Raw genomic sequence first — 25,891 nt, forward strand, 5'->3', positions numbered from 1 at the left:
TTTGGAAAAATACAGAAGTCTAGAGCTGCCACTGCTTCAGGACCACAGTGGAAGAAACGGCTGAGGAGGCAGAGCCCTCCCGCCATGTCAGCAGGGAGCCCTCCAAGGCAGCCAGAGTTGCAGGCTTCCTTCAGCAGCCCGGAAGAGCTGCGCCCGCTCTCACTGCCTTGGCTTGTCTCTAACTGTCTTTCCCATGTTTTTCTTTTCTCCCCTCCCAAGTCTCCTCATCTTTGCTGCAGGTTTTGGTCTAATGTATGGTAAATGGAAACAAAGTGTTTCTTTGGATTTGACATCTTTTGTGAAACAAACAATTGTATTTTCTACTTTGAAACAAAGTAACTACAGAAAAGGTCTGAAGAAATGCCCTCCTTAACTGTAACAGGAAACAGAAGGAGGGACGTCCTATTGTCCTTTATACAGCTTCCATGGTGTCAATTTTTATAACATTTTGTGTAATTAAGACACTGAAGTTGAAACCATAAAAGTTATGATATAAAAACAGCAAAAGAGACAAAATATAGAAGTCAGGACCACTCTGCTCCTAGTCCCAGCTTTTACCAGTCAGTTTCAGAATGAGTTTGGAAAATAGCATTTTGCCCCGACAGAGCCAACATCTAAAAGCAATGCTCATGTTCAACCACTCCACATCTACTTGGGCCTCAGGCCAGAAGGCACAAATCTACTCAGGAATGTCAACGTCTTCACTCAGTCTTGGCCTAAACCCTGGAATGGTAGGTCAGCTACAGGGTCAGTCCCAGAGATTAGCTGCTCCTAGAGAAGAGGATGGAAGTCAGGCGGCAGTGGCGCATGCCTTTAATCCTAGCACTCGGAAGGAAGAGCCAGGCAGATCTCTGGGAATTCAAGGCCAGCCTGGTCTACAGAGCAAGGGCTAGGACAGGCACCAAAACTACAGAGAAACCTTGTCTCGAAAAAACAAAAAAAAAAAAAAAAAAAAAAAAAAAAAGAAAGAGAAGAGGACGAAGATGTCCCCACTGACCTCAGCATGCTACACCACCTGAACAACACACTGGCCAAAAATGTACCTTACATATGTTTTTACAGTAAGACCTCAGCATCATGTGCTGTGGGCTAAGAGCTTTGCCCAAACATGGAAGTTCTCTATGATGACAAAGGCAGCTGACACTGCCACCATCTTTATAATCAAGTGAACCAAACTGAAAATGTCAAATTCAGGTTCACACTGACCATACAAACACTTGGTTACTTAGTGGAACAGTACAGGGCCTAGAGCAGTGCTGAGGGCAGCCTGAGTACCTGCACGCTCATCATCCTTCCTGCGCAGAGAGCGTGGTGCATGGGTAGGACCCCGGAGAACCCTTCAGATAGGTCTCTGGTGGGGCCCAGCCTCCTGTGCTGTGAGCTCACCTGGCTCCCAGGTGACATGTGCGCACTGTGGAGAAGCTGTGATGAGCCCCCAACTCTCCACTTTTGCTGCACATCACCAAGCAAACAGAAGTTCTTAAGCTGTGGGTCAGGGGTCACATATCTGCTATCCTACACATCAGATATTTAAATTATGGTTCATAGTAGTAGCAAAATTACAGTCATGAAGTAGTAATGAAATAAGTTTATGGCTGAGGGTCACCATAATATGAGGAACTGTATCAAAGGGTCGCAGCATTAGGAAGGTTGAGAACCCCTGAACTAGAGTGTTTAAAAACATGGGGACAGGGTCCTCATTCTCTGGCTTCTTAATTTACTGTTATGGGGCAGGACCTGGGCCTCCAGAGTTTGAAATTTCAGGAAATCTGAGGTATGTACAGATCCCTCACATCTTCTAATCCATCCTACACCAGGCTCCTAGTTTAGGACCTGGCACAGAGTTCCAGAAGACATCTAGCCTATTAACTCATACTTGTGTTAATCACTAAAATTAAGTAAAATATAAATTGCTGATTTACTTTTTTTCAATTTGAAAATGCATGAAATGTACAGAAAACCCACCTCGGCTGGGTGCCAGGGGATTTAAAGGCCGATACACAGACCGAGGCCTGGAAGAGAGCACAAAGCCCAGCTGTAAAACCGTTTGGCTTGTTATGTGTCACCTTCTCCCAACAGAAACAGCCATCTGCCTCTCCCTCTCTGGCCCTCCATTACTTGAAGCAGTTCTCTTCGTAGATGCTGTTCCACACCCTCCATGCCGAGGAGCCCTTGTAGCCGGTATACCGCTCTGGGTTCAGCAGCAGGTCCACATACTGTGCAGCAGGAGATCGTTCATCTGCCAGGAACAAGTGGTAAGAAAGACCACTCAACTTCACTACTCACCTACAGCTTGGCATCACAAAGCAGTGACTCCCCAACCAGAGAAGTGCTTGCTTCAAGTCACATCCAGCTCGCACTGTTGGGTGGTTAACCCCTGTGACCGCACTTGACCCTGAATTTATAGAACTTGGACAAATTACTCGAGAGGAAAGAACAACTTCTTCCTTTCTTTGGCTTTTCAAAGTTCACTCAAGTAACATTCTCTACCTTAGTTGTAACCACCCAGGAATAAAAAGAAATAACAGAATCAGATTTATGTGATGTTTTTTCTTTCTATAATGATCTATCTCAACATAGACTAGGAAACACTATTTTGTTACATCTCATATTACAAAGATTTTTCCATAATTCTCTACAGAATAATTTGATCATTAAATTTCCTCTTCCTTTCCTACCTGGTAGTGTATTTTCTGTCACTGAACAAGATTCATTAGCTATTCAATGACTACCACCCCCATAATTATAGGGGAAACCGGCAACCTGACCCACGCTCTTTGAAGGCTACTTGCTGCTATCATGCTGTAGGAGGAATATAATGGTAACAACAAATTGTCATTATTAAATAGACTGAATATAACAGAGATAATGGAAACATGATTTTACAGAATGCAAGATCTCTAATTCTAATCACAAAGATATCACACTACACAAATTTAGGCACAGGAAACAAGTTACAACTGGATATACAAAAGCTCACAAGCAATTTAATTTGAACTGAAATCATTACTTTTAAAAATCCTAATAAAAAATAAAAGTTCAAGCCATGAGGTTTTTAAAAACATTGCTTTTTAGGGCTAAGAATGTAAGATGTAGCTAAGTGGTTTTTGATACCTGCAAACAAACACAAACCTTAAGAAAAAAAGTGTATTTTTTCTTTTTTGTAATTAAACAATAAGAATTGTTAAAATTTATTATTTAATTTCTATTTTTTCCAAAGTAGAAAAAAAAAAAAAGACAAGGTTACTGAGTACACTTCAAAGGAGCAGTGGCCAGGGCAGGAACAGAATGGCCTGACTCATTTATTTCTAAGCTTTGTATCTTTCATTTTTAAAATTTTATGTATGGGTAGTTTGCCTGCATGTATGTTTGTGCAACACATGCGTGCAGTTCCCACAAAAGCCAAAAGAGGGTGTCAGATCCCTGCAGCTGAAGTTACACATCGTCATGCTGGGAATTGAACCCAGGTTCTCAGGAAGAGAGAGCAGCCAGTGCTCTTAACTGCTGAGCCATGTCTCCAGCCTCAGTTATGCATTTTTAATTTCTTTTAGCTGTTTTTAAACTCATCTGTAAAGCAGATTCCATTATATAGAAAACTTCTTGAATATCATTGAATGCCATTACTGTATTCTCTGATATAAACATGCATGCATACGTGTACAAACACACACACACACAATCTATACTTTCTGAGTGTATACGTGTGAAACTAAACATGTGCAGGTCTGATATGTATGTGTGGATGGGACTAGCACCAATCTTCTCACCACAGAAAACCCACTCAACAACTATAAAGGAAAAAAAGATTCTGGCATCAAGCCATGACAATTTACTGCTGTGGGATGGTCTTTCTGTGAATATGTGTTGCTATGATTGGTTAATAAAGAAGCTGCTCTGGCCTATGGCAAGTCAGGTTATAGCTAGGCAGGGAATCCAAGAGAGAGACAGGAAAAAGAAAGGCAGGGACGCCAGCCTGCTACCAGGAGAAGCAAGATGTGAAAGTACCAGTAAGCCATGGAACACATGGCAACTTATGGATTAACAGAAATGGGTTAAGTTATAAGAGCTAGCTAGCAAGAAGCCTGAGCCATAGGCCATCCAGTTCATAAATAATATCAAGCCTCCCAATGATTATTTTATAAGCAGCCACCGACTGTGGGGCAGGTGGGACCAGAGAAAACTTACAGCTACAATTTACAGTATATTTTAGTGAGTCAGCAATGTAGCTCAGTGAAAGCATACTTGCTTAGCACGTATGAAGCCTTGGGTTTGATAATCAGCACCACAGATGTGTGCATGCACACACACAAGTCATCTAATAAAGTATTTTAAGGAAAAGTTTTAAAAAGTGTATAATCAAATTATATCAGTTAAAAAAAACTCCTTAAATAAAACTTTTATTCTTGGGTTTCCTTCATTTAAAAATTTTTTTAATACTTTTTCAAATCATGGAAAGGGTAGGATTTGTTAACTTATGCAAGGGGGTTGGCAAGCTACTCGGGGCTGAGTGTGGCTTGGGGCTGGGAAGGACAGGTCCTGAAGACCACGGAGCATGTGCTCAAGTGCCGCTTTCACATCACCCCAGACTTGAGAGTGTGCCACAGGTACAGAGTTCACAAAACCCAAGACTTCTACCTGATATTTTTAAAAAAAACTTGACAACCTCTGACCCACACTGATAAAGAATTCCTTCTGTCCAGAGTGAGCAATGCAGCTAGTTCCCATAGTGGTGCTACGGCTATCCTCCCCCGCAAGTCAGTTATGACATTGATTCTAACTAATTCAAACAGAAATTGTATTCTTTACACTGATGTGCCTTATAACTCCTATGTCCCCCTCCCTGAAAGTTTTCTTCCCTCTACAAAGCTATCTTTTCTATTTGACCATGCTAACCACATAGAGATCAGAGGGTAACCTCAGTTGTCTGTCCTGCCTCTACCTTGAGATAAGGTCTCTGTAGCCAAGCTAGCCTTGACTTCTATGTAGCCAAGGATGACCTTGAATTTCTGATCCTCCCTCCTCCATATCCCAAGTACAGGATCACAGGCATGAGTCGTGGCACTAAGAAGTGCCTCTCTGGTAAGCATACTTGAGTGTCAACCAGAGCAAATGAAAGAACAGTGAAGCAAAATAAACAGTGACTTGAGGTACTTCCCCTCAGAAGGTAGCTCTGACAAACCATCAACTCTAACCATCACAATGAGGGCATTTCACATTGCCCTGGTTGTCTATTTGTATATCTAGATAACCATGGTAACACTTCAGCTCTCAGTTCTCATCTTGACTCTTCTACAGCATGAGCCCTCGTAACTTACTCCATCTTAAAGTGCACGACAGCACAGTTTGGTGTGTTCTGAATGAGAATGGCTCCATAGACTCATATGTTTGAATACTTGATCCCCAGGTAGTAGAACTCTTTGGGATGGATCAGAAGATGCCTTGTTGGAGGAGCTGGGTCACTGGGGGTGGGCTTTGATGTTTCAAGAGACTCCAGCCATTCCTGGTGTTCCCTCTCTCTGCCTCGTGCTTGAGGATCCAGATGTGAGTTCTCAGCTATTCCTGCCACATGCTTTCACTCTACCACCACGGACTCTAGCCCTCTAAAACTATGAAGTCCAGTTAAATGCTCTTTTTTAAATTTTCTTGTATAAGCTGCTTTGGTAGAGGTATTTTATCACTGCAATAGAAAACTAAGACAATCTAAGAATCTTCTTCAATTCGTTACAAAGCAGCATGACCACCTTAAGATTCCTAAAGGACTGGGAAGTTGCTGCTGTCCATTTCCGTCTGTGTAGGTTGAGTTTCAAGTTCTTTCCTACTTCCCACAAGTTAACACTGCATTAAAAACTGAAGAGAAGCCAAATGAATGATTTGAATGCACAACACAGTGGAAATATTCTCAGCCAATTCTGAGTTACTGTAATTTTCTTTTGTTAAGAGGAGCAGTAATTACTTGTCTGACCCCATCCTGCCTATGTATCCTTCCAAGGGATGCTTGGAAAGAGAGGGCTATGAGGAAGTCAAGTCAGAGTCCTCCCTAGTACTGCAGGAATTGTTATGGTTTATTGAGACCTCCCCCAAATTCTCATGGCCTGTTCACAGAACCAAGTGATCTGAAGTGAAGGCCCACAGGAGATGGCATGCTGGAATGTTAATACAGGTTTGGGACTCAGATCTAAGACTGAATCATGTCTTAGCCTCTTGCTATTAACCTCTCACAATTAATGCCACTACCAATGGTAAGGTCTCCGTAAAGAAATCTAGTGTTAAACACTAATTTAGGTCATATTTTCAACAGTTTGTCTTATAAAAGGCTTCAGGTTAAAGTGATGATGACAATTTATTTTATTACCATCAAGTTCACAAAAGTGATCCTGTGAGTCATCATATCTCGCCCAGTCAATGAATGCTTCTTTGCTTTCATTACTATGGGAAGGAGGAATAAAAAACAATTACATTTGGAGCTGACATTTTAACATTGTATTCTAATGAACAAAAATAGAGATCATTTCTTCAGAAGATGATGCCACAAATTCTAGCAGTAGTTAAATAAAGGAATGATTAAAAAGTCACATGAAAAACACAGCTATCACTTTCGATAAGTTGTTTATATTTCCTAACTACTTTAAAATGATTCTTAGCCCTAGTAATTATTTTGAATTTAATTTACAAAACATATAACAAGCCCTTATATACAAAACTCAACTGACATACAAATGTAATAATGTTATTTTTTCTAAAGTAGTTTAGCTTGTTTTCTGAATTCTTTAAATTTAAATTGCTTCCATATTTATAGAACCCCCAAATACCAAGCCCCAAATATCAAAATCACAACTCAGGCTGTGGTGGCACACTGGGCTGTAATGATACACACCTTTAATCCCAGCAACTGGGAGGCAAAGGCAGGCAGATCTCTGAGTTCGAGGCCAGCCTGGTCTATAGAGTGACTTCCAGGACAGCCAAAGCTACACAGAGAAACCTGACTTGGAAAAAAAAAAAAAAAGTCATTGATATAAACAAAGTACAACTAAACTTGCCTTAATGTACTATTGATGGCGCCCAGCTTGTTAGCTTGCTCACAGTCTTCCAGCTCTTTGGTATTGTTTGCCACTTGCAAGTACTACAAGAAAATTCATATGAAGTTGAATGACAGTGATTAGCTCTTCTTCAGCAGAAAATCTATCAATGATGACTTGTTCTATCATCAAAATCCTTACTGTAAGAAAGACTTAAAAATAAGGCATAAATCTCTACCCATTAAGTGAGCAAAGGCATTAAAAATGCAACAGCATGTGTATGCTGGTGATGATGTCATCCAGGAAAGAAATTGGATAAATATGTATCTATAATTTTACAGACACATAAGTCCTTAGAATGGAGTCTTCAACTTAGACCATATCCCAAGGAAACATTTTTTTAATATTATAACCATCTTAGCGTTTTGAATCATTTTAAAATACTGAGATACACAGACCCTATTGTCTAGCATCCCACTTCTATACACAGTACTAGGGAAATTTTCATGTGCACACAATGAAGCCGGGGATAAAAATGCCAGTGCTTCACTGCAAGAGCAAAGAACCAGAATGACTAAATGTCCACATGCAGGGGAGTTACTGTTAGTCAAACAAACAACTAGCATATTGCCGTGAGGGTAAATGCACAAGATCCAATGTGTCAACAGAGAAAGAAGTTTAGAAGCAAAAACAATGAGCCAAAATGTAAACTGAAAAGTATTTTCAACTTGAAGAAATTACTAAAATGTTTAACTTTCCATAAAATAATTTGTATATTACTGTACTGCAGACACATGCTCTGAAAGTGTGTTATTTATAGACAGATACATATGTAGTCAGAGCAGAACTACATAAGTCACTTCAGGAAATGGATGGCTCTGGGGAGGAGGAAGTAAAATGGGATTAGAATGGTGTTCAGCAGGTGCACTACCTTGATACTGCTTTGTTTATTATAGCTTTGAAACCAAAGTAAATGTGAGCGAGTGAATATCAACAATGCATGGAAGAGATGGATAGAACAAGGAGACAGTACACAAGAAGGCAGAGAAAGAAGATCTTCGTCATGTATGTGCAGCAGTGGAAAATGAGAGTTAACTGCCAGCTAAGAACACAGCTTACTCATTAAAGGGGGTAGGAGGCACAAAGAATACCTTAACACCATTTCCAAGTACTTGGCTCAAAATATGATGGTAATAATTTTCTTTGTACAATGTAATCTGAACCTAACAGACACTAATTGAAACAGAAGAATGAAAATAGCTGCTAGTATTTTTGCTGCAGCTACAACTGAGAGTTTTTCATCTAGAGATTCTGCAAACGGATGTCATTTCAAAAGAAGCTAGGAATGCATGGTCTCACTGCTTGATTCAAGAGTTAACGACTTGAGCCGGGCGGTGGTGGCGCACGCCTTTAATCCCAGCACTTGGGAGGCAGAGCCAGGCGGATCTCTGTGAGTTCGAGGCCAGCTTGGGCTACCAAGTGAGTTCCAGGAAAGGCGCAAAGCTACACAGAGAAACCCTGTCTCAAAAAACCAAAAAAAAAAAAAAAAAAGAGTTAACGACTTGAATTCTGAGGCCAAGTGTCTCCATGCTCAGCTAAACTTGTGGCCCACCTGTATTCAGAAATACTCAAGGAAGAAAAGTAACTTACCTTATTTGAAGGCCCAGCTTTAATTCCAACTGGAATTTTGCTCTTAAAAGAAAAACAGTAACATTACTTAGAAGACAATCAGAAAGGATGGCTGCTATCAGAGGGAAAGGAGGGGAACAAGAAGAAACTGATCTCAAATGCCTATGTGCTTTGTTTCCTATGTTATGACTTCTCTTTTTAAAAAATGTGTACTTTATGTGCATGAGTGTTTTGCCAGCATATATGCATGAACATCATGTGTATGCCTACTGTCTGTGGCAGCCAGAGAGGGCAGGCACTGGATCCCCTGGACCTGTGGTTATGGATGGCTCTGAGCTACCATGTGAGTACTGGTAACTAAAGACAGGACCTATGTAAGAGCAGCAAATGCCCTTAACCCCTGAGCCACCTCTCCAGCCTCTGTTGTGAGTTTTTGATCAACAGTGTGTTTATTTCTTATCAGAAATATAGCACAGAAGAGGTTATAATGCACTACAGATGGAAAGTAACTGGTTATTTGAACTTAGGAATTAAACACTCAACTTAGAAACCTATTATGAGCCAGCCAGCATTGTGGCTCATACCTGTGATCCCAGAACTCAGGAAACTGAGGAAGGAAGACTGCCATGAATTCAAGGCCAGCCTAGGCTATAGGGAAAGAACCTATCTCCAAAAATCCAAATCCAAATACACACACACACACACACACACACACACACACACACACACACACACACAAATACAGAGTATCAAAGTCAAATCGGTCAGGTCTAGCTACATGGCACAGGCTGTGGCAGGAACATATCAATTTCCAGGCCAACCTGGGCTACATAATGAGACCCTATCTCAAACAAAACCAAAGCCAAATAATGAACTTCTAATATTCAACAGTAAGAAAACTATTTAAAAATGGGCAGGCCTGGGTGTATAGCTCTGTGGCCAGGTGCTTGTTTGGCATGCACAGGCCCTGGGTTCTGATCTCGGCACTAGCACCAAAAGGAAAAAAAAATACTGGCTCCTATTCCAGAGGAGAAGGAACTAAAGAAACAGGACAACAACATGCAGCCCTTATATCGGACTGGACTGACAAGCTACAAAGCACAACACATAGTCAGCAGATGACATGTAATTACTGTCTATCAAAATGATTAATATCCTCATTTTGTTAATTTGGCTATAGTCATATATACAAAAAAAAAAAAAAAGCTTTGCTTCTAATGAAATACAACAGTATTCAGACATAAAGGACCAGTCTACAGCACACTTAAATGGTTCAGGGAGTAAAGCAAACATGTACATCCAGGTGATCTGAATAACACGTCCATAGGGTCCTTGAACCATTCTTAGAACTTTCCTACAAGTCTGAGATCATTTAAAACTAAAACCACTTTCCATGAATATCTTATTCTTGTTGGAAAAGAAAGATCATTTTTAAAGAATCTTCCATTTAGGATGACACTGGTCCAGATGCTCTTTTTTAAAACTATTTTTAAGGCCCACAAACTAGCCTGATATGGTAAGAAAAGAATTGAAAACTGAAATATAGCTTAAAACTAATTGTTACTGAGGGAGAATAATTTTAAATTTTGTTATAGGTCAAAACTGAAGTATCAGAACTTGGGGTGTATCTCAGTGGTATGTGTGAGAATGTAGGTTCCTATACATATGTGTATGTGTGTCTGTCTGTCTCTCTGACAACCCCCTACCCCCCACCCCCACACATCTCTAAAATGTAACAGTCCCTTGGTAAAAAACATTGTTATGCTTTATTTATATGGTAGTAAACATATTTTTAAAGAAAAAAAGCAATGAAACTCTAGGCTGGATTTTCTCACTTCATGTACTGAAATTCCCATTTTAAATGTAGAGTTTAAAGTCCTGAACTTTTCTTTTTGCCTATGAAGCAAGATCAGTGAAGGCCACTGCAGGTCTAATCCTAGAACAAGGCTCTGATCTTCCTCCCATTTTAGAATCAAGACTTATGTTCACATCCCATCACCAACAGGACTGGACACAAGAATTCCTCAACTCATCTTTCAAGGGGTCTACTCATAAGAGCTGAAAGCCTATGATGTTTGTGAATAAATCCAAATACAAGGATACAGAGGTTGTGGTTTTTTGAAAGCCCAAGAGGAAGCCCCCCCCCCATTATTATACTCTTACTTACTGTACCTCTGGACAGGGCTCCACATGACAGTCTTTTATTGAACAGTGGCCATCTTCTGCCCAGAAAGGACATGGTCGCTTCAGATTAACCTTTCGAGGAAGAAGAAATCAACATTAACAATTGAGTACGATAATTATAGAATGTTTGCCAATGTCACTATGTTGGGCATGGTAACACAGTTGTGATAAGAGGGAGAAACTTCTTGTCCTGTGGCACGTACACAGTTCAGATATTAAATGACTGCAGCTGGGTGGCAGGTTAACTTTTAAAACAAATGGCTATGGGTTCTCTGACACTGGAAAAGAGGGACAGCATTTAAGTTCATTGCTTCTCTGAAGCATAGTTGTCATTGGGCAGCATTTCAGAATGACTTTAACATTCCCCAAACACTTACTACCACCTTAGCATCAGGGTGCCCACACTCCCTTAGTCAGTATGTACTGAGCACTGGCTATCTGTCAGACACCAGGTTAGGCTCAAGGCAAAAGAGAGCTTTCTCTCTCTAGGACTTATAATATCCTGAAGAAAAGAGAAATCAAATACTAACAAGTTTATTTCATTGCAAATTGTAGTACATGTTCCAAAGGAGAACCCAGAGTTGTGTAGTAGTGATGCTGATGGGTGGAGCCTCTGAGGAGGTCATACTTTAGGAAGATGAAAAGTGGGGGACATGTGTATTTGGCTATAGCAATGGAGAGCTTTGTGGTGTTAAGAATGAAGAACCGCCGGGCGGTGGTGGCACACGCCTTTAATCCCAGCACTTGGTGGGCAGAGGCAGGCGAATCTCTGTGAGTTCGAGGCCAGCCTGGTCTACAACGCGAGTTCCAGGAAAGGCGCAAAGCTACACAGAGAAACCCTGTCTCAAAAAAACAAAACAAACAAAAAAAGAATGAAGAACCACCAGTTCCACCATTGTTAGGAGCCAAAGAATGGACAAAATGGCAGAGGTTACTGATTTCCAAATTCTTCATACAACAGGAAGCTGATAATCCAACAGGACTTACAGATGTATTGCCCAAGCTAAAAATCAACGTTTTCTGTTTCCTCTCTTACTTGTTACTTATTTTTTTACCACTTCCACAACCACCATTTGTCTCCTGCCTAAGCTGCTGCAACAGTTCCCCACCTTCTGCCACTACGTATTACACACAGCAACAGTTACATCAAAAGCAAGCAGACCCTACCAGAGTCTGCTCAGAGCTTTTCCTGTGCCTTCTCCTCCCCTTGGAGGAGCAAACCCAACCCTGCAGCAGCTCTACAGGTGCCGTTCTGTAGCCACTGTCCTCTGTCTCCTTTACCTCATCTGTTACACTACATTTCTGCTTGACACACCAGGTTCCTAAGTCCCAAAGCCTCTATACTGCCCATTCTCTTTATCTGCTATTGCTCCTACAGAGGGCTTGTTTCTCCACCTTACTGAGGTCTTTCAACAGCAGCAGGCCTTGGCTAGACCCTCTAAAGTAGTAATTAGAATGTAACCACCACCCAATATATTGCTGTATAGTTTTTGTGTGTGTTTGTATATGTATTTGTGTATGTGCCATGTGTACATGCTCATGCTTTTAAAGCTGACCCCAACCTACCTCTCTAATCCTCCTCCTCATTCACCTGCTTCTGTGGCCTAGGCCTTCTTCTAATTCTTCAAATATACTAAGCTCACTCCTGTGTCAAAACTCTTCAACCTACTCATTCAACTTCCCTGGAATGTTTTCCACAGATCTCACCACACTTATACTTTCACATTAGGATGGTCTTTGCTCAAATGTCACATTAGCATAAATACCATCCTTTCCTGAACATTTCATCAAAGCAAGGCTACTTATCTCTATATCCCTTACGCTGCCCCATTTATACTGTCTCCTGCTTTTTCTCTACAGCATTCACCTTACATCTGACATTACGGTTCACTGTCTAGTTACTTATTGTTTGTCCCTCTAAGCAGAACAAAGCTTTGTCTTGTTCACTGCTGTATCCACAGTACTAAGACTAGAGGCTGTCATGAAGTCATCAATGCGACCAATTGCCCAGCTGCAAAGGTGAGTGGTTGCTTCTACCTCACTTCCTTGTTTGCTGAATCCAAGTATCTATCTGTGTGTGTGTTTGAAATCAACTTTGTTATTTTTGCCTACTTAACTTTCATTTTCCCTTCTTCTGGAGAGGTCTTCTTATTTCTCCTCGATAAACAATGATTCCTCATGTTCCTTTGAATGGCACTGTCATCCAAAGTATACTTCCTTCTTTTGGTAAAGGTATCACATGACTACCTGGACCAATCATGATTCTCTCCTCTAGAAATTTGACTCTTGTATAAAGAACAAAAACTACGGGAAAACAGCTCATTCAGCCCGGAAGTTGTAGGGCCGATGACACAGCTCAGTGGAACAGTGCTTGCCTAGATGCCTAACAGGCCAGATAGCCTAGATTCAACCACCACGAAGTTTTGGTGGTATCCTAAAGAGAACGGCCACTAGTGCCTGCTCCACTTTCATCTTTTCTTAAGTGTACTACTTCAGTCAGTCTTTAAATTTCATACACTACTTAATTATTTTCTCTCTTTCTCAAACTTCTGTTTTTTTACTCAACACAAGTACCCTACTTAGGAAACTCAGGCCTATGATTTCTTCAATTTAAAAATGTGGATAATAACAAAATTTTCATATGAAGAGTAAATGAGATATCTATTCATCCAAATATTCAATTCCTCAATGGAGCAGGCCTTGTATGGATACAAAAATAGAAAATGCAATCCCAAAAGGGAGGTGCACATGAGTGAGGGTTGGGACAGAGTCAGTGGCAATGTCACCTGGACACCCGATGAAGGCACAGTCTCTGACAGCACACAGGAAGTTTCTACTGCATTAGACTGAACCACATGAAGTTCGTATGTTCAACCATTTTGAAATATGAAAGTAACTTCACATGATTTTTCTAATATTATAAAAGAAACAGCTACACATACAGTCAGTGATTTCATGCTGGGACTCAGAAGCACCTATCTTATTTGTAATGAAAGATCAGCCATAGTTTAGATACAGATTTGTCTTTGAACTCCTAACAGATTCTGTACAAAGGAGAAATGAAAGATCAGCCATAGTTTAGGTACAGATTTGTCCTTGAACTCCTAACAGATTCTGTACAAAGGAGAAACATTCACTCCTTTCTGGATATTCTTAGTATTTGTGGGCAAAGGAATTGGTTCCCAAATCTGTAATTTTCTAATTTATCTTCTTGAACAACCTACAATTGCCAAAAGATTAAAATTTTCACCCTCAAAAATATTTAAAGAGCTAAGATAATCTATTCAGAATCAAGATTAAAAAGGAAACCATGTTTAAATTTTAGAACAAACTAAAATGAAAATCAAATTATATACCAACTAAATCCTGAAAGCAAGAACAAGACCAAAGTCAAACACAGCTTTAAAATCTAGTTGTGAAATAGAGCTGTGCACACACACAGAGGACATGGACTGGAGGAACAGGGAGTGAATTATGGCAAAGTACATGATGGACGTGAACCAAAAGGCCATCATGAAGCCCACTATTTGGTGGATATACACTAATAATTTTTTTAATTCACTAGACTACACTTTTGGTATTTTCTCCTTAAAAATGTAAAATTGCAATTGTTTCTTTGAGTTCTGATTGCTGACATACTTAAAAGTCTGCTACTGCCTTTTCTGGTGTTTCCAGAAGGCCTAGAGACTCACGCTAGGTTAAAAACAGATTCTACAGAATTACTGCAAGGGTTTGTTCTACTTGTAACATCACTTGGTCTGCAGCCCCCACACAGCAGGTCAGTGACAGTCTGTTACTCTGCATTGCTTACAACACACCCATTATACAAACATGACGCCCAACTGAAATGTCTGTAGAGGAGGAGTCTTCATCTCAAAACCAAAACTGAAAGAGTGATTCCTCAAACATAGGAAGGGGTGCAGATTCTTGGTATGTAATAAAATAATTTTTCCACTATGATACTTTTATTAAAGTTTCATTTTTAAAAGATTTATTTTGAAAAACATAATAAAACAAGTCACATTTGCAGACAACTACATAGAAATCTTTGGATTAACAGAATTAAAATTTTCCACCTTACCTTGTAATAACGAAAATAGTCTCGTTCTTGTAACTTTTGTAATTTGGGGAAGATTTTGTAGGTGTTGAAGTTATCAATGCTGTCAATGTCACACAAGCAATCATCCAGAACTCCAGTCACCTAGAACGTACATATGTATAAGATACAAGATATACAAATCACTAATGTTTTAAATCTAGTCTATTATATTAAAAGATAATTTATTCATTCAAGTTGGCCAGTTTTACTGATTAAGATTCATAACATTAGGGCCAATTAAATGGCCTAGTGGGTAAAAAGTGCTTGCTGCCAAGTCTGATGACCTGAATTCAATCTCCCTCCACAGAGATGAAGGCAGGAACTGACTCTTGAACTTATCCTGTGACTTCTGTATACATGCCATGCCACATGTGTACTCAGCCCCCAACACATACACAAAATAACTACTGTAAAAACTACTTTTAAGATTCATGACATTAAAGCAGTCATTTTGTTTAACTATGGCAGTTGAATATTAAAAAACAACCACAAAACCAAGAAAGTCACATATATCTACTTTGAAATACCAAACCTTTTAGGGCTCCAAATGGAAGACACTTCTGCCTTTCCTCTGCCTCAACACCAATAAAAATGCAAGGAGCCACTGGATCCCAGACTAACTTGGAAGCCGCAGTGTGATGCCACTGCTGAGACCACCTGCATCTTTCCTCTAGGCTGTCACTTATGTGCCAGGCATGGAGTTAGGAGCTTTAGTACGTCACCTCATCTACTCTTTAAAACTATCCTGAAAATAAGGAAATTATGGTTTAACAAGCTTACATTGATTGTTTTACATACCTACAGAACTTAACGCCCAAATCTACCAGGCTTTAAAGTCTGTATCCATGAATCCAAGAAGAGAAACAGGTATATAAGAGGTAAATTCTAAGTCCAAAAAATTCCCTAAGACATTCTTCAGCTTTATTAAAAATGACTCTCAATGTGTGTGTGTGTGTGTGTGTGTGTGTGTGTGTGTGTGTGTGTGTACAACTTGAATTAATATTAATGATGGGAGAAGTCTCCTGAGTAAAAAACAGCATCCCCCAAAGTTACATGCTATGGTTCCATGTACAGAACATTCTGAAAAGTTTTAGAAATGGTGAAAAGTGTGCTGGTCTCCAGGGCTTAGAGACTAGGTAGGGATAAGAGCTGGAGTGGGAACAAGATAGTGTGGTAATGCAAGGCAATACAGACACTAAGATGGTTCAGCAGGTAAAAACACTTATCCCCCAAGCCTGACGACCCGAGTTCAATCCCTGGATCCCACGGTGGAAAGGAAGAACCAATTCCCAAAAGTTGTCATCTGACGTCCACATGTGTCCATATCCACAGGTGGATTGTGCACATATTGTGCAGGTGTACGGGCGCGCGCGCGCGCGCACACACACACACACACACACGCATGCACACGCACACACACACACACACACACACACACACGAGATGATGATAATGATGGGGGGAGGAGGATAGGAGCAGCATAGATGATTGAAGTGATTAACCTGATCCATATTTTCACTGTGGTGGTGAATGCACAAAACTGCAATGTAATAAAAATGTGAATACATACAAATAATGGACACAGATTCGGGAAAATACTAAATCATCCTACAATGGCAACATCCTGTTTATAACTCTGTACTATATCTTTACAAGATGTTACCATTGTGATAACTTGGTAAAGGGAACACAGCACTTCTCTGTATTATTTCCTACACTTGCAACTATCTCAGTTCAAGGTTTTCATTAAAAACAGGTACAGGACTCTGCCTATTAAAGGTTCTATTCATGAAGTCCTTGGATGGAAGGAGACACACAAGCAGTGAACGGAAGTAGAAGTCCTAGCCAATCCTTCTTCTTTCCCTGAGTGAAAGTATCTCTTTCAACTTCCTCCCTCATGGAGGCAGCAATGTTACCTTTACATAAAGAACAAGGGTTAGTTGTCTAGCATTTCAGCTCTGGAATTCTGCACTTACCATCCTTCTTCCTAGAATCCTCTTACTAACTCCCAAATTTCATTGCACTTCTAGGTTCTCAAGCAACACACACACACACAGAGCTGTTTTTAAAATACTTTTTCTAAGTCAGGTACGGTGGCTGTCTTAGTAAGGGTTTATTGCTGTGAAGAGACACCATGGCAACTCTTTTTTTTTTTTTTTTTTTTTTGAGACAAGGTTTCTCTGTGTAGCTTTGGAGCCTGTCTTGGAACTCACTCTGTAGCCCAGGCTGGCCTCAAACTCACAGAGATCCATCTGTCTCCACCTCCTGAGTGCTGGGATTAAAGACGTGTGCCACCACCGCCTGGCCATGGCAACTCTTATAAAGGAAAACATTTAATTGGGGCTGGCTTACAGAGGTCACAGAGGTTTAGTCTACTGTCATCATGGAAGGCAGATACAGTGCTGGAGAAGAAGCTGAGATTTCTACATCTTGATCCACAGCAGCAGAAAGAGAAACTGTCACACTGGGTGTGGCTTGAGCATATATGAGACCTCAAAGCCTGCCTCCACACAGACACACTTCCTCCAACAAGGCCACACCTACTAATAGTGACACTCCCTATGGGTCAAGCATTTAAACACATGAGTCTATGGGGACCATACCTATTCAAACTACCATTATGGCACATGCCTCTAATTCCAGCACTTGGGAAGCAGAGGCAGGCAGACAAATTCTAATTGGTCTTAATAATAAAAACCCAGAGTCAGATATTAGGATAAATGTTGAAAGATCAGTAAAGGAGCCAGCCACTAGAGAGACTTCTTACCTCTATCTAATCCTCAGCTAGAAAGAAGTGGAGCTCCTGTCTCCACCCTGCCTTATCACTTCCTCTCTCTGCCCTGCCTTATCACTTCCTGTCTCCACCTCCCAAGTGCTGGCATTAAAGGTATGTGACACCACTGTCTGGCCTCTAGTGGCTAGCTCCTCACTCTGATCTCCAGGCAAGATTTATTTGTTAAAGCACACAGATCTTTGAGTTTGAGGCCAGCCTGGTCTACAAAGTGAGTTCCAAGACAGCCAGGATTACACAAAGAAACACTGCCTCCCCACCCCAAAATAAAACAAACAAACAACAAACCTTTTAAAGTAACTGCTCTATCTTAGTAATTTTTTTAAACTGAAAACTTTTGGTTTGTAAACCATCATACTTTTAAATATTTTCAGGGGCTGGAAAGATGGCTCAATCAGCAAAATGCCTGCCACACAAGCATAAAAGCCTAAATTCAGATCCCCAACACTTACATAAAAAGCTGGGGAGACAGCACTAAGGAGGCAGAGACTGAGGATCCCTGGGCCTTGCTGGTCAGCCTGTACAATTGAATTGATGAGTTCCAACTTCATCAAGACTCTGTCTCAAAAAAATAAGGTGGAGAGAGATTGATGGCACCTGATGTCAACTTCTAGCCTCCACATGCATGTATGCACATGCACAAAAGCCATTTTCATTGTGAGAAGTGTAAACTGCTGTTAATACATATCTGTAACTTTTAAAGACTATTCAGATAAACCCTGTGTGCCACCAAACGTTTGAAATGTAAATGTGAATATTGCCCACATCCTTGAAGTTTCTTCTCAATTACATTTTACCTAAAAGGTTAAAATAAAACTTACTGTTGTAACCAATTTTCTTTGTATGCATCCCTAAATAATATACTCACAATTCCTCTGTTTTTTAATATCAGTATCATTTCCTTTCAATTCTTCCACAAGGTGCTACTTTTGCTAACATTTTACTTTGGCATTGTCTATAATGGTAAGTTTTACTTACAGTTGGCTCATTTACTTTCCCTGTTATAAATAGTGCTTTATAATATGAAAAAAATCACATCTTATCTATTCTATTTTGCTCCATGCAGAAGGAAGAACATCCCAGGGTATGCAAGTCCTGATTCCTAAGATACTATTTCACAAATCTAATCTTTTTGTTGTTGTTGTTTTTATTGTTTTATTTTGTTTTTCAAGACACAGTTTCTCTGTGTAGCCTTGGTTATCCTGGAACTTGCTCTGTAGACCAGGCTGACCTTGAACGCAGAGATTCACCTGCCTCTGCCTTCTGAGTGCTGGAATTAAAGGCGTGCACCATCACTTCCCAGATCACAAACTTAATCTTAAGAGGATATTATTTTGCCAGGTGGTGGTGGTGCATGTCTTTAATCCCAGCACTCGGGAAGCAGAGGCAGGTGGACCTCTGTGAGTTCGAGGCCAGCCTGGTCTACAGAGTGAGTTCCAGGCCAGCCAGGACTGCTTCACAGAGAAACCTTGTCTCAGAGGAAAAAAAAAAAAAAAGGATATTATTTTACAAAGCAAGAGGCTTTAAAGATGTGACGGGGACAGGTAAGATCGCTCAGTGGGTTAAGGATGCTTGCCGGGCAAGCATGGTTACTTGAGTTTGATCCCTGGAATCCATGCAAAGTTGGAAACAACCAATTCCTCTGATCTCTACATGCATGCTGTGCAAGCAAGCAAGGGCACACACACACACACTAAAAATTTTAAAAAGTAAAATTTAAAGATGTGATTAAGGATCTTAAGACATGAAGATTATACTGGATTACTCAAGGGAAACCAATAGAGTTAACAGATTTTTTTTTATCAGGAGGAGGCAGGAGAAATTAGAAGAGGATGCAGTACCAACATTGAAGATATAGGAAGAAGTCACAAGCCAAAGATAAAGATGCCTTTAGAAGCTTGGCAGAAGCACAAACAGTTCCCATCTATACCCTCCAGGGCTCCCACCTTGTTGTCATATTTTAGCACTGTAAAACTCAATTTCAGATTTTTGGCCTTCAAAATTATAAGATTAAAAAAATTATATTGTTTTTAGTAACTAAACTGTGGAGATTTGTTATAGCAGCAAACAGGAAACAAATGTATTTCGTATTGATTATAAATTAGGCTAAAGAACAAAGGTACACAACCATCTTTGTACATATATCTTGGATACATGTGCAAGACTTTCTAAAGGTGATAATCTCAGGTGTAAAATTGCTCTAAGTACACATTCAGCTTTATAGGTGAACAGCAGGCTGACTTCCAAAGTTTTTACATTAGGTCAGTATCTCACCACCAATGATCAGGAGTAATGTTGAGCCATGCCCTCCTGAATATTTAATATTAATCTACGGTTTAATTTTTACCAATCAAGAAAGCACAAAGAGGTATGAGGAAGTAGTGGATTTGTCCTAATGAGGTACTACATTCATTTCTCCCTAATTCTGAAGTTTGAGATGCTTGTCATCCAAATGTAAACGCTGGAAAATAAAAAACTGGATATGGTGATCTAGAACTGAGATTTCTTGTGTTCAGTTATAAACCTGAGACTCAGGTATAGCTGGGTTTTTAAAAATTATTTATTTATTTATTTATTTATTTGGGTACTTTGTCAGCATGTACATCTGCACACCAGAAGAGGGCATCAGGCAGTTGTGAGTTGCCATGTGGGTGCTGGGAATTGAACTCAGGACCTTTGGAACAGCAATGAGTGCTCATAACCACTGAGCCATCTCCCCAGCCCATAGCTGGGTTTTCAAACCAAACAAACAGATAAGATGAACAAGAAAGACACAAACCCTGAGGCTCAAATGACCAGTGATCAAGGGCAGAGGAGAAACAAGGCAAGTGTTGTAAGACGGACTAGCCCACTTCAGAGGAAGTCAACCAGGAAAGTTAGCATCCTGGATACCAAAAGAAGTAAGTACTTTAAAGAGTAAGAGTTGAGCTGTGGGGAAAACGTTCTGCTGACAGGTAAACCTGAGGTCTGAGAACTATTATAGTCTTAGCAACGAAGACAATGGTAACCTTGACAAGAGAGAGCAGTTCCAGGGTAGCAGTCTGACTGTAATGAACAGGCTAAATAAAACAAGAAGACTAAAATAGGCTAAACAGAACAGGAGCAATAAAAACAACTCAGGAATTTTTCTAGATACAGAATTTAAAAAGGAGGAGGGGGTAGCTCAATCAGTAATATGCTTGGTGAGGACCAGAGTTCAATACCAAGAACCCAAGATCATGGGATGACAGTAACCACTCATTGGGGGAAGAAAAAAATTAAAGACCTGGAGAAATAGAAGACACGCAGGGAACCGTACCCTTGAGTGGGAAGAAGAAATGGCCCTAATATACATTATAAGAGCACAAATGGCTCCTCTGTGGTTGTAACCAACACAGTCACAACAGCTGGCAGAGACCAGTAAATGGATCACTCTGCGGGCAGTTCTCTTTTGTTAGGCATGGAGCTGACAGGGCAGAAGAGCAGATGATGAAGAACTAAGTGGAAAAATATGTAATTTAAATTTCTTCAGCTGGGTGTAATCAGCTATTTAATCCATCTTTTGAGTTTCAAATTTTACTTTTTCTTTCTTTTTTTCTTTTTTAGAGTGTGTGTGTTGGGGGGGGGGGGGAGCAGAGTCTCAAGTAGCTCAGGCTAAGAAGGAACCAGCTAGCCAGGTGGCAGTGGCGTATGTCTTTAATCCCAGCATTTAGGAGGCAGAGCCAGGCAGATCTCTGTGAGTTCGAGGCCAGCGTGGTCTACAGAGTGAGATCCAGGACAGACACCAAAACTACACAGAGAAACCCTGTAAAAAAGAAGGAATCAGCTACTTAACTGAGACTAACCTTGAATTTATGACCCTGTCTCCTACCTCTTGAGAGGGATTATAGGTGTATATCACCACACTTGGTTTACATTTTACTTTGAAAACTTCAATTTCATTATTTTTAATATTTTGATCATTCTTTTAAATCTGTTTTTTCAGACTTCTATGTGTTTTTTATTTGAATACATTAAAACTTAAATTACTTACATAAAAAATTTCAGAACCTAAAGTCACTTACTGTCTCTAGTGTTTCCACTATGGATGTTCCTCAACTTCCCATGAGAAACCTCCCCCAATAAGCCCACTAAAACAAAAATATCAAATGGAAATGCAGTCAAGACACACAACCTACCATACATCATAGCTCAGAAACACGGGAGACAACTTAGGGAGCACAAGTTGTTTACCCTTGTGTTAGCATAGCTGACGGAGAACTGTGGCTTACTGTATCTGTTTAGCATTAAAGTGCACAGCTAGTCAGAGAAAACAAAAATCAAAATATGAAGTAGTTTCTACTAAGCAGATAAACTTTCTAACATCTGTAAAGTTAAAAAAAAATTACTGTAAATCCAAGCATCTTAACACAGTGGCTATCCGTATCTGATCACAGCATTCTCTTGCCTTTCAGTTTTGCAATTACTTTTTTGGGCACACTGCTAGCTGTTTATTCCACTGAACACTATCTCTGAAAAAAAAAAATCTTAAGTCCTTAAGCTGAAAATACTCTTTTCTAGGAGGAACAGGCATTTGCTTTCTCTGGTAACCTGGGTACATGAACCTGGGCTTGCTGTGAATTCAACTTCCGGCCGAAGCTTATCCTAGCACAAGTGGAACAAAGTTGGCCTGCAAAGGCACATGAGGGCCACTCACAGTCGCAGGGTCTCCACTGAGTTTTCATCCCTTTCTTCTAGCAAGTTCTTTTACTTTCACCTTACACCAAGGATGTAGCCCTCTGGGGTCCAGGCTTTGTGGTGGGGCCTTACATTCTCCCAGCTTAGGGAAGACAATGGTGTAAGTTCTTGCCAATTCCACCCCACAAAGCTGAGAGACTAGAAGCTTGATCTTCGGGGTTTTAAAGAAACCCTCAGGGTAATGGAACAGTTACACACAGAGTTCCACATTTCTGACTTCCATTTGGTGGGGAGCTGTGTGCTTCTCGATTTTTTATGCCACTGCAGACAGGCATTTTAAAGGATTTCAAATATATCTGACTGAAATGCCTTTACAGGAAAACTGTATGTAACATGCGATGAATCACATTTGCATTTCATTTATAAGAAAATGGGGCATGAGATATACAAATGAACATCCTTTCACATAGTCAAAAATATTTTCCTGCTTTCAATATAGAAGGCAAAGTACCTATTTCCTTAAACGACTTTGATTTCTTATGAACAGAGGGGTTTTTCAAAAATTCTAATTTCTTCCTTTTATCTTTACTGTTTTTTTTTTCTTTCTACCAAGTTTAGGATACATGAGAAGTTAAAAAAAAATACTGTCGTAGTTCCACTTTCTGATTTTCTGGTCTCTGCTTCTCTATACTCTGAAGCAAGCATGCCAATTTGTAAATACTGTGTCGAGCAGAAGGGACTACATTAGGGCCCTAGTTTATGTCACTTAACAAATCAATTAAGCTCTCTGAACTTCACTTACCACAGCCTTACATTTGCGATATGTACCAAACAAAATATATAATTAAGCACATTACAGGTTAAGGTGCAATCTAAAAATGTTATTAAAGACTATATTAGAAAGTATCACTGGGAAACAAAACATACATACACTTCTGTAGCCTGTTTAGCACAGCGATACTTTGAAATGCACAAATATTTAATTGCTGAACTATATATAGTCATTTGTATATAAGGAAATAGAATTACAGGTGCATTATAAAACACTAATAAGTATGATTATTGGTAGCTGGAGAAACCTTAAGTGAAGCTTCTAGACTGGTGATAAAGTATGCAATTAATATACGACATATATTAAGCAAGAAAATGAGAAATCAGACTTTATGAAAACATCTAAATGTAAATTCCACTCAAACCAAACAAAACTAGTAACTAGAAAATAATTTTGCCACTGACAGCCTGGGAAATTTATTTTTGCTAAGTCTAGAAAATACATCCAGAATTCTATCATAGTGTTTTCCAAGCCAGGCTAAGATGCAGTGGGAAAAAAAACAACAACACTGTATTACAGATACTTGCAAGGCTTGTTTAAAATGCTGATTCCTTGCTCAGTTCCAGATGGACTCAGAATATATCGAAGGGGGTCAGAGAACCTCCATGTTCAATAAAGAGTTTCTTTTCCTTTCCCTTTCTCCTTCCTTTTTCTCTGCGTGGCTCATTGTTTAGTTTTTTTGAGAGAGGGTCTTTCTATGCAGTCCTGGCTAGCCTGGAACTTGGCATGTAGCCCAGGCTAGGGTCCAACCTGTGGCAATTCTCCTTTTTTTTTTTTTTTGTTTTGTTTTTGCCTCCTGAGTGCTGGGGTTACAGGTGTGTATCACTGTTCCCAGATGTTGCTTCTATTTTTATCAAATTATTCATTTAAGGAGCACTCACATAAACAGGAACAGAATATTCAAGCATTCTAGGTTTTAGTGCTGGGCATTATAACATCAAGAACGAAGTCGGAAAAACATGTTTACACGGTTACCCTCATAGTTACCATCATTTTTTTTTCTTAGCAATGAGCGTTAATTGCTTCAAACTGCATGCCCCCTCATTACCAGGCCATCTGAGACACTTTTGTTTTGCTTCGTTTTGGCTCTTTGAGCTAACACTTTGCAGCAGGTGCAGACAAGATGCAGCAGCATCTGGCAACCTAGTCAAATCTTACTCACCTAAAAAAGCAACAAACCTATCTCTCTTCAAGGCAAGAGGCTGTGATCAGCTAACCCTTGGTTTTCTAGCATATAGAGAACGGTACAGTAATATCTGCCCCATCGAGGCAACCCCAAAGTCCAACGGACTCTCCAGCCAGCAAGCCTCACTATAGACTTAGAGGCCCACAGTCAGGGCCCAGACCCTCCAAATGTCGCTAGGTGGGCTTACCTGGCGATGCCACTTTGCATACGTAGGACAGGTGCGTAATAAAGTGGATAAAGCCTGACAATCTCTAGTACACAAGTTCAAGGAAGTGAAGTCCTGTCCCCCTCTAGTCCTCTCACGAAGAGGGTGGAGAGCCTGTCATCTCCAGAGGGAAAGGTGTCAGAGGTTTCTATCCCCCTCTTGCTCTAGACACCGCGGTTTTTCTCCCCGTCACCATCACAATGATAAAGCCGCTAGCGCTTACTGGCCGTCACCATCTTCCTCTTCCGTCTGCCTCCGCCACGCGTGTCGCGTCCCCGCGCCAGCCGCGCTTTACAGACGTTTCCCGCACTAGCCGGTGCGGTTCTCTCCGTCTCTGGCCGGCCACTCGCACCTGCACCTCGGCCTCTCGGCGACGCCGGCGCGGCCCGTCCCCCGCCGCCCGCCCCTCGGGCTTACCTGGGTCTTGACGGGACTTGGGAGGAAGCTCAGGGTGACCAGCAATTGCACGGCGGCCGCCGCCCCCTGCCCGGCGACGGCCCGGCGGAACCCCGGACTCATGGTGACCTCGGCCGCTCAGAGCTGGGGAAAGGCGGGCCGCTGCGACGACGACGGCCGGAGGCAGTGCCCGGGAACCGGGAGCCTCCAGGACCCGAGGTCTGCGCGCCGGCCTCAGGATGGGAAGACTCTACCGTTCCCAGCAGCAGCGACTGATGTACCAGTGCTGCGCGCCCCCGCTTCATCCCAGGAGGCCCCGCCCCCGGCGTCCTCAGTTGTGATCACGCCCTCTCTGCAAAGCCTTCTGGGAGTTGTAGTCCCGACATCCCCGTGAGGCCCCCCCACAACGGGAAGGCCTTGAAAATGGAGAACTACAGGCTCGGAGGTCGCTCTGCCTCCCTGAGGCGGGGCTCCGCGGCGGCCAATGAGGCGGGACCACGAGGGCTCCAAAACACCCAAGAGCGGGCGGGAGACTTGGTACTGTTTTAGGGGTTGGCGATGGTGGCGAAGCCTCTGAATCGTCGCTCTGGGAAACGAGGCTGGGGGCCCCCCGCAGGGCTTCTGGCTTTGTGCTGGTTGCTCCTTGTCATCGCTTGTCCTTTTGGAGCCAAGACATTCTCAACAGGCGAGAGCTTTAACCTGCTGTCCCAAGAGCTTTCTTTGCCTCTTTTTTCACCTCTGCAGTTACCTAAAACTGCCTGGCATCTTGTCAAGGTGGCTTCAGCACCTCCTTCAAGTCACACGCCCCAGAAGTGAATGCCGTTGCTTGGTGTCTCCCCTATGCCTCTACCAACACCGGAAAAATCTATAATGCACTTTAAAGCATAAAGATAAACT

The 25,891-nt window shown here is 41.1% G+C and overlaps 1 protein-coding gene across 3 annotated transcripts in view; it reads right to left on the bottom strand.

Moving 5' to 3' along the window:
* Positions 1-25,548, bottom strand: part of Ero1b (endoplasmic reticulum oxidoreductase 1 beta) — a 40,932-nt gene extending 15,384 nt beyond the window's left edge. For 2 of the 3 annotated variants that reach the window (XR_009379361.1, XM_059263405.1), the window contains exons 1-8: positions 25,016-25,548; positions 14,911-15,030; positions 10,818-10,901; positions 8,667-8,708; positions 7,038-7,120; positions 6,353-6,426; positions 2,119-2,239; positions 1,966-2,012 (exon numbers count right to left, since the gene is read on the bottom strand). Coding sequence is in view for 2 of the 3 variants with exons in the window: in XM_059263405.1 (XP_059119388.1) it covers positions 1,966-2,012; positions 2,119-2,239; positions 6,353-6,426; positions 7,038-7,120; positions 8,667-8,708; positions 10,818-10,901; positions 14,911-15,030; positions 25,016-25,117 (673 nt within the window). In the remaining variant the exon portion in view is untranslated. Of the gene's footprint in view, positions 1-1,965; positions 2,013-2,118; positions 2,240-6,352; positions 6,427-7,037; positions 7,121-8,666; positions 8,709-10,817; positions 10,902-14,910; positions 15,031-18,171; positions 18,278-24,369; positions 24,561-25,015 lie in introns of those variants that run through there. The other variant, XM_059263406.1, reaches the window with a different exon arrangement.
* Positions 25,549-25,891: the final 343 nt, after the last annotated feature.

Source organism: Peromyscus eremicus, chromosome 5 (assembly GCF_949786415.1).
Source record: "Peromyscus eremicus chromosome 5, PerEre_H2_v1, whole genome shotgun sequence".
Classification (NCBI taxonomy): domain Eukaryota; kingdom Metazoa; phylum Chordata; class Mammalia; order Rodentia; family Cricetidae; genus Peromyscus; species Peromyscus eremicus.